At 44.7% G+C, this 9,755-nt stretch overlaps 1 protein-coding gene across 1 annotated transcript; it reads right to left on the reverse strand.

The window, feature by feature from the left end:
• Window positions 1-308: 308 nt before the first annotated feature.
• Window positions 309-9,356, reverse strand: ihhb (Indian hedgehog signaling molecule b). Its single transcript, XM_017712849.2, has 4 exons — window positions 8,677-9,356; window positions 3,908-4,169; window positions 910-1,591; window positions 309-432 (listed from the first exon to the last, which is right to left on the reverse strand). Exons 1-4 carry the CDS (start codon window positions 8,974-8,976, stop codon window positions 429-431), a joined length of 1,248 nt encoding a protein of 415 aa, XP_017568338.1. The 5' UTR covers window positions 8,977-9,356; the 3' UTR covers window positions 309-428.
• Between the last annotated feature and the right edge of the window lie 399 nt (window positions 9,357-9,755).

The raw sequence follows: 9,755 nt of genomic DNA on the forward strand, positions 1-9,755 counted from the left end.
GCTATTGACGCGCTGCCTAAATATACTCAAAGACTTAGTAACTTGGAGAAATTTGTGTGGCTGCTACACCCGCAGCGTAGCTTGTTTCTGGTAACAACAATTCATTAAACAGGAGCTCATAAATCAAATTAGAGCGGATTATATTACCCCTCCCCTGGACAGCCTCTTAAAGGCACCGGTAAAAGCCACAGTATTAGCCGACACTGTGCTGGACGCAGGAAGGATGTGCTAATATATAACGGTCTCTAACTCCAGCGCTTTAAACATCTTTATTTTAAATAGCATTCCATCATTCCAGGTGAAACAAGCCCGGATGTAAGCTTCAATGGCTTGTTTGGCGGTGAAGTTGTCTCTATATGGGACCACGAGGCACCACATTCATCACATCTGCCTGTGTCCCAAACACAGCCTACACATCACCAATCCAATTATCTGCTAAGATAAAAAAAAGAAAAAAGTTAAAGAATAGCGAGCATTAGTAACAAAACAGTCCATATGTGATTTTAATCTCAAATTAATAGTTTAATCTCAAAAATAAACCTTCAAATATTCTACTCTGTAACATTGAATATTAGAGACATCCTGATAAAACAGATAGAACATTTTCATATTACATACACTTGGTGAAAATAAACAGATATTAATTTGGAGATGGGCACCCTTTACTGTGCCAAAAGCTGCCAGTCATCCACCAAATAGAACAAATAACATTTGATGACTGGAATTCTTGCAAACCAAAGATCAAGAGGTATGCTTTCTGTCTGTTTCTGGTATTTTGCAGCTCAGTCTTTTAGAGAGGATTTTTTGGTTTAATCCAGGTGTCTCTGTAGTGGCCTGCTTGCCCTAAAACATAACCTTCCATTAATTTTGCTTCTTCTGCCGTGTCCTCTACATGTTCCAGGCCTTTACCTATCGGTACTCTCCATGGCCCAGGGGTGAAAGAGTTCAGAGTCCAGCAGCAGTTTTCCCACCCAGCGCAAGGCATGAGCATACCAGTGTAGTCCCTCTCCCTGGACTCGATTCGGCCCGGTCCAGCTGTAAAGCATGCGGAGTGGGCCAAAAGCCCAGTGAGCAAGCTGATGTTTTTCTACTGCAGCATAGCATGAAGTCATTGCCCCATTGACCAGCAGGCTTCCCTGGGCAGTGAGTGGGGCGTATGCACCACGATCCTCCCACACACGCAGTCGGGTGATGCGCGAAAGCTGGCCATTTAGATGTCCCTCAGCCCCTTCCTCTAGAGTCAGCAAACACTGCCCTGGGTGTGCATCGCTGGCAAATATTGTTTGCATAGCCCCTTCTGCTGGCAGGGCCCCACCAGTGCAGTTTCCATCCCAAACAAAGAGCAAATGTGCTGCAGTCATGGAGAGAGTGGCTCCATTGTGTGTACTGATCACATAGAAGTGCTTCTTGATCGCTGGGTCACGGTCCAGGAAGGCAAGGACCTCACTATAGATGAGATTGCCCCTCTCTGTAGATGCCAGGACACGATCACCAGCCTGCAGGTCACGCATTGACTTCCGACCCCCCTTTTCCAGTGTCACCCATGCCCTTCCTGGAAAGCAACCCCCCGTCTTAGCTGCCAGGGAGTGTTCTATAGAGCCAAGGGCCAAACAGCAGAAGAGAGAGGGAAAGAGAAAGCAAGGGTGTGAGAAAAAGAAGACATTTGGAAAATGAGGGCTAACACATTTTCACAGCACACGCATATAGTTCTGGGAATAACCTTTATATATAACCTTTATTTAAACATTAAAAATCTACACATCTCATTTACAACAAAGTTTTTTTTAAGACCATTCGTTCTTTTATGGTATTCCATATAATCCATTTTCTAAATTTCTACATAATTTACATTTGGAGTGGCTTTGATATGGGTCCATTCTAGAGAAATGTACCGAGTTAGAACTGTTCACAGAGGTGGAGTGTTTAATGCGTCTATGAGATACCGCACCGAAGCAAAATAGGACCCAAAGAAAACCCCCCAACCCCCCATCCAAGATTTACCACAATTGTATCATCACCATTACATGTAAAAACCCAGAAGACTTGTAGGTTCACTGATCATTTTGCACAATAAACAATCATTTTTCTTTGCACTCTTAAAACATTTTGTCCATGCCAACCCTGACCAAGGCTAATACCTCTGTCTTCCTTTTCACTCACTGGTTGAACTGATGTAGGTGATCAACAAGGTTCCTGATTGCGTTGAGCTATGCATTGGCCTTCGTGTGCAATTCTCCAAAATGCAGTTTGGGAGCGCCTCCCAGTGGATTCTTTAAGACCAGTATTGCCAGCAATAGTTGCCTTATAGTTATCGTCTTAACTTTAAAGCTGAAAAAAATACATTGTGGCTTCTCACCTCAAAATAATAATACATATTTGATAATATATAAATAAGCGTTTAATTTAGGGATAAAGTTTCTCTGTTCCCATCCAATCAAGTCAAGGACAGCGAACTTGCATAACGATCTGGGCAGAAAGGACAGTAGGAGAGAAAGAACAAGAAATTGGTAGAAAAGGAAAACACAAGAAATGGAAACAGAAAAGAGAGAACAAGAGAAAAAGAATATTACAGCTTTGATTATGAATACACAAAACGAAAACTATAGTTGAGTGATGGCTATTTTACTGCTCTCTAGTAACAGAAGATCTTAATGCACAATTTATGCACTAGTAACTAGAGACGGCCATCTGTCAAACTTCACACTGATTACACAAACAGTTACATTTATACACATAATGTACTTTGCCCAGTGTTGAAGGATAGGATAGCAAGACCAACAGACTCTCTTCCCCAACCTTCTAGAAATATTGTACCTGTTCCGTGTTAATCAGCCTTCAGCGTAAAGCTTGGTGAAGCCCATGACAGCTGTTAAATAAGAAAGGGAATGCTGAAGCAGAATCAGATATATAGAGGAAATTAGAACAAGTTAGGGGATGATCAAAAGAATGTATTTATTAAAGAGCCCAGTCCTGCTTGAGGATACGCCAGTGCAGCACTGTGTTGCAAAAAGACTAAGGACCAAAACGACCACAAGAAACTTGTAAACTTGTCATTTCTTAGTAAACGTGCATGTCACAGCAGAGAGTGAGTTTTTGGGCACACCATTCCTTCTATTGTATGTATATTGAGTTGCCTGTTTATTAGGTACACCTGTCATGTACCTACACCTATTGCATACAGTAGGGTCCAAAAGTCTGAGACCATTTTGTGTACTTTTCTAGCTGAATACCAGGATTTTCATTACAAATTTTATTATAGGCATAGCAATTTAAACAAAAAGTCTAATCTTATTTCTTGTTTATTTCTAGGTTTAAATGCAAAAATAACCAACCAAACGTGATGAAGTGATGAAGGGCTAGTGATGAAGGGCTAGTGATGAAGGGCTAGTGCATGACTAACACAAGATGTGGATGAAAAAAAAATAGCTATAGTCTCTAACTGTATCATTGTACACCTAAACAGTGCACTAGCAAACAAGGGGTGTCGAATAAAGTAGGCGCAGTCTAATAAAATGTCAGCAACACTGCTGCATATGGTACACTCGCACCAGCAGAACCTTCACTAACAATACAATACGTAATTGTATTTCTACAATAGGTCAGTGGTAAAATGGTCAGTGAATGCAGCTACAATGACGGTATACCTAATAAACTAGCCATAAACATGTACCGGCATGCCTGCCCAGCGCATTGTTCTTGCTCTTGTGTAACTTGCTCTACTCACAAATGCGGTGAGAAGCTGCTTAGTTAGTTGTGGTTAGACAGAAAAGGGATATTCCACATTATCCAAGCTCTATGCCACAGTTATGCCCCTGACATTCTCCTTGTCCTGCTCCTAGTTTCTAAATTCCTCAATCTTCTTCTCACTTCACTCGCATCTCTCTGCCCTTCCCTCCATCCCTCTCACCTGACTTGACACTGCAGTGGATGTGGCCTTTGGACTCATAGTAAACCCAATCGAAGCCGGCCTCTACAGCCAGACGGGCCAACATGGCATATTTATTACGGTCGCGGTCTGAAGTAGTGATGTCCACTGCTCTGCCCTCATAGTGCAGAGACTCTTCGGAGTGATGGCCATCCTCATCCCAGCCCTCCGTCACACGCAGACGCACACCTGGCCATAAGTTCATCACTGAGATCGCCAGAGAGTTCAGCTTATCTTTACAGCGCTACAGAGAGACACAGAAGGATGAACAATAGAATTAGAGCTTTGTTTCTGATCTGCTCTGTTCAAGCAGGTATTTTTTAAAGTGAAACAGGTCTGATTAGAAAGTCTGTGATATGAAATACAGCTGTAGTTTCTGTTTTGCTTTAACTCAGTTTCCAGTACACCTGTACCAGATATGCAGTGTTCGTATTGGCTCGGTTCAGATGTGCCGGAAGCTGAGATAGACCAAAATTTGAGCCATCTAGAAGGCTCAGAGGACGTGTTCAAGAACCACTGTTTCAAGTAAAACGTCTACAGAGTAAGAACTCTATACATTGATATTTAAATAATTAGCATCACTTCCAAACAGCAGTTACCAACCCTGGTCCTGGAGATGTATCTTCCTGCAGAATCTACCTCACTTGCTCTAGCTAATTACCTTCTAATTAACTAAAGTCCTAGATTGGCTGGATCTAATTTTAGCTAAAAAGGGAGCAGCGTGTTTGGATCTCCAGAACCAAGGTTGGTAGCCACTGCTTTAGAGCACTTTTTTAAAAGTATGACAAATTAATAACTGCTGTATTATATCTAGTGCATATAATAAACCCATATTTAGGGAACACAGAAATAAATTTGTAAAATGATAAAGTTTAAATGATTTTAATATGAAGTTATTTATTAGGAATATATTAAACCAAAAGTAAAGGTGGCAAAAAAGTGATGAAGTTAGGAGAAAGTTGTCCATCCTTTCAATGGATGTTTTGGTAAAGAAACACTTTTGTTAATGAGATATCTGCCCGTTAGGAACCTTTTAAAAGTTTATCCAACCTATCCATATCAATTATAGGTATTTCCTAGAACCATATGTCCTAACGAGCAACATTTAGCTTTTAAAGAGTATATGTCACTAAAAGATGAGCCAGATTTGGGATCAAAGAGAGACAGAAGTACAGAGAAGCACTGTGTCTGTGCTTGGGTTTCCAGGAAGCTGAGCGTTTTCAGGCCGTCTTGTCAAATAGTCTGTGGTCTTCTACAGTAAGCCAATAGCTTACTGTAATAACCTTTTCAGTGCCAAGTGGCATGCAAAGGCAAATACAAGACTAGTCACAATGCACAATGCAATGTACTTTCTTGCTTGCACATACATGCACATACCTATAGACAGTTTGGATGAGTTTGAAAACCATAAAAGAAACACAAGATCAAGATCAAGACCACACTTAAGCTCACATAAAAGGGTTTAATTTTACATCATAATGAAAAGTAAGGCAAATAACACCTGCATTCTCCTTAACGGTACATCTCAGTACCTTTAGTCAGGGAACATACTAAACCAACGTACTATAATTCATTGAAATGATATTGTCTAAGTTGTACTGACTCCACACACTGTCTTGTCTCCAGGCCTTTTAATGCATGTTTTCAAACATTAGGTTATAAAAAAAGATCAAAATGTGTACTTTCCCCACTTATTTAGGATACACAACTGGACCTCAAAACCACTGTTTGTGCCTTGCTGAACGAAAAACGTACCTGCACAGTGCCTTTACATCTAACACTGTAGGTTGAATCCTGTCTAGTTTCCAGTTCCACAGACAATGCATTACTTCTGATACTTGCAATGGTATGCAATGGTATGCATAATGCAGATGTTCAAGTAGTTTTGAGCCCTTAATATCTAACCTATTAGTATAATGTCTTTCTGAATCATCTCTGCCATGCACTCCACTCAGCCCTGGTTGTCCTCCTCGGACCCCCCAAATACAACTCCCACTTGCTGACCTGTGTTTGCGCTCTGCTGCCACCAAGTTCTCAGAGGCCTGAGGAAAAAGAAAAAAAGAGCAAGGAGAGAGGGATAGACAGAAACAGACAGGGGAAGGACTGAAGACTGTGAAAAAAGATAAGAATAAGAACATGAATAATAGATTCTAAATCTAATAATAATGTTTCTGTTATTAATAAAGCAAACACAGATAAACAATAGACGATACAAACTAGAAAGCTTTGGGAAACGAATGAATACAATGGAAGAGGAGAATTTGTGCAGGATAGTGTTATTAATATTATTATTAATGGAAATTGGGTGAAACTGCTCAACTGTGGAGGTAAAAGAACTCCAACACTGAGGTGCTGCACTACAGAAGTTTCCACTGCAGAGATAACAGAGATGAGACGAAGGGACAGTGAGCAAGTCATTAGAGAGGGATGAAATGGACAGGAGGTGCAAGTTTGTGAAAAGCTTAACATGTCATGAGAAACCAGTGAAGACTGCAAAGGGCAGGTGTGATATTGAATACTGCAGACAGCAGCTAATTCCTGGACAATTTAAAGTTTGAGGAGTCTGGACAAAATATTGAGCACACAAGCTGAGAGACAGGGTCTGAGTTTTGCAGCGCTATGAAGGTGGCATGTTGTTTTTTTTTTATTAAGGAACCATCAAATGACAAGGTCACAAACAACATAGGGAGATTAACCGTCTCACCAACGTGAAGATTTATTAAGCGTTGATTTCAAGGCAGTAAGAATAAATTCAGTCTCGTCACTGTTGAGCTTCATGCCTTGCTTTCTGATAAACAGGCTTCACTCTGAGTCAGATTATGAACGGAGTGTATGCTGAAGGAGTGAGTATAATCAGCACAACATTGAAAAAAAGAATAAACAACAACAACAACAACAACAACAACAACAACAACAATAATAATGTAACATTAGAGGGAGTAATAAAATATTTTCTATGGGCCAAGCGGAATCAGTTCAGTATGGTCCAGGCGGTTCCTTCACAGAGCGTTTGGAGAATGGTCTGGAACACTGTATAACAGCCTGCTTCAAAACTGTGGCAAACTATTTTGTTACATTGAGTCAGTGAGAGGCTGAAGCCAAAACAGGTAGGCTAGCACATTCCCAGACTATAGCTGATGCATCAACAACGATAACACATATGTGCTGAGCCTCACTCCCACTGCGACATGGTGTGAGCAATGAACGCTTTGAATTGAATGCACACTGGAAAACTGTGATTTCTCAGAGAGCATGAAATCAGTTCTTGTGCACGGATAACGCGCTGCCCTCATCATTATACTGTAAGTAGCTTTTTTTAAGTGAGGCTCTATGTCGAACTAGTGGACTTTGATCTTTGTCCTACATTTGCGCCATTTACGCAAACACGTCTGATAGGCACGCAGGACTATGGAACCAGTTTAAGGAGGCAGGAGCAGCTTTTTAAACGGACTTTTACTGATACGTGTGTTTGACGTTGTCGCTGTCCAAAAAAGGATGAAACATATATTGGGGTTTTAGCCAAATCATTTTTCCGACCCCGTCTCCGGGCTTGTGGATAAGAATAGAATCTCGCGCAGTGGTAATAGATGCCCATTCACACTGTGGTGTGGATTTCAGCGCCCGTTACTTTTTTCACGTTGCGGTTACGAAAAGTGAACTGGACTTCATAAATCAGCCCGCGAACTGTTGGTTTAGCTTTCAAGGTGCAGCTCGACGGGCTCCGAGCAGGAGCGCCTTCGCGCTGACCGCGGCCTGCGCAAACACAAACACGCGCCTGTGCGGGAGAGTCGCCGCTGCATCAAAAACCGAGCCCTGAAAATATGCGTATAATTAAGGCTCAAATGAATGCGAAGTGGGCTATTTTTACACTCTCGAGCGCTAGAAAAACAAACAGAATAAATAACACAAAATAAAATGAAATAAAATGAAAATAAGACAGAGCAGAGTTTGTCTCCGGCGCTCGCCGCAGTCTGGCCCTCATAAATTGTGCGCGGCCTGCGATGTGGCCCCCTCCATCCCCCGTCCGGCTCCCACGGGGTGGGGGTGCACGGACAGAACCGCTCGGCCATTCAGAGGAAGCTCGCGGTCGTCGGAGCGCCGATTATAAATACTTTTATTCTGCGGGATTGGAGCTGCACACATTCCACTCGGAGCCACATCAATGACAGGGTCATAAAAAATTCTGACAGGCACCAAAAAAAGGTGGCGGGGGGCACCCACGAGCAGTCGCGCGTAAGCTGACGGTAAACATTAAAACACTCCCAGGTCATGCTCGCATCTAAATGTGTCGATGTCGTGTTTTCGTTTCCAAACGTGCGCCTGCAACAGAGAACACAGTGTTTTAATTAAGCGCGTCGCCCCCCTCGCCTTCCCCCCATTTCACTGAGAAGACCTCTGAGCACGAGCTGGCCGGCTTGTTTCGTCCCAGAAGCTGAGCCGCTTAGTTTAGACGCGTGATAACCGAGCCGCCTCTTAATAAAAACAGCCCGCAGGACGTAACACGTCCCCAGCCTCTCAGAATCCTTCACACGAGAGGGAGAACCGCGGCGCGTGTGGCGAATACCCGTTACTCACTTACTACCAGTAGCATTTGCGGTGCGCTATAAGGCGGCAGGCGCGCGCAATAGCGCGTGGATCCACTGAACGGTAGAGCTCGCTGTGCCATGGGACACTGAACACTGGGCAAATAACGCTGGACCTCCGCGGCTCGACAAAGCGCGCTCCACGGTCAGCGAGCGTTCCCGCCTTACCTGCGTCATCATCCGGTCCGCACCTGTGTTCTCCTCATCCTTAAAGATGATGTCTGGGTTATAGTTCGCCGTCAGCTCTTTAAAGCGCTCCGAACTGCGCGTGATCTTGCCCTCGTACCTCCCGCTCGCTCCCAAGGTTTTCTCGGCTACGTTGGGGCTGAACTGTTTGTAGGCCAAGGGCGTGAGCTTCCGGGGCGGCCGCCTCTTGCCGTAGCCTCTGCCCGGGCCGCAGCACGCACACGCCGAGGCGAGCAGCAGGATGCAGCCGGTAAGGAGCGGCACCCGCGTGGAGAGCCTCATCACACGAGCGCTCGTGGGTACTTCAAATAGTCCTCCCCCTGGTCGTGGCTTCTGTCCCCACGCCGGGTCACTGAGGGGGACTGGGGTCGTGCCTAGGAGGGCATCATGTGCTGTTCATCCCGGACAGAAATGTCCGGCGTTTTTGGGCGCAACGCCTTTAGACCGGTAGAGGTAGCGCCACGGTGCTCGTCTCGGGTCTCTGCAGCGCGCGCTCTCTCTCTCTCCCTCTCTCTCTCTCGTTTTCTCTTAGTCCTAGAATAAATAGCCACTTTCCGTTTGTCTTGGCACGCGCGCTGAGAGCCGCTGCGGTGGTGAGCAGTGCGCGCAGACGGAGCGCGCTGCGCTTTTTGCGCTGCGGTTATAGGGTGTCCCCGCCGCGGCTTGGCTCTGAATGCCGCCCTGTGGCACGCGGCTCTCAATGGAAATGGGCGAGAGAGCGGAGAGTTCAGATGGCGCTGGAGCAGACCGCACCCTGCCCGTCCTGCCCGGAGTCCCAGCCCACCTCTCCTCTCCTCCTCTGCCCTCCCCTCAGCCTCGCTTTATTACCCGCGCCCCTCTCGAGCTACTACTAGTGTAACATACGCGCTCCGAGCCATTAAAAGTCCCGGACATCGGACACAGTCCTTGGGGGTTGTACACATACACACAGTCGCACACACGGGCGAAGTGAGAAACGCGCTAAATAGTAGCTGACGGGTCCAGACTGGACACAGCAATCAAGGGCAAAGCCAGTATGGTGCAGAGATGAGAGCTGTTCTATTGTGAGAACTACGAGGGAT

The sequence above is a fragment of the Pygocentrus nattereri genome, chromosome 30 (genome assembly GCF_015220715.1).
Source record: "Pygocentrus nattereri isolate fPygNat1 chromosome 30, fPygNat1.pri, whole genome shotgun sequence".
NCBI lineage: Eukaryota > Metazoa > Chordata > Actinopteri > Characiformes > Serrasalmidae > Pygocentrus > Pygocentrus nattereri.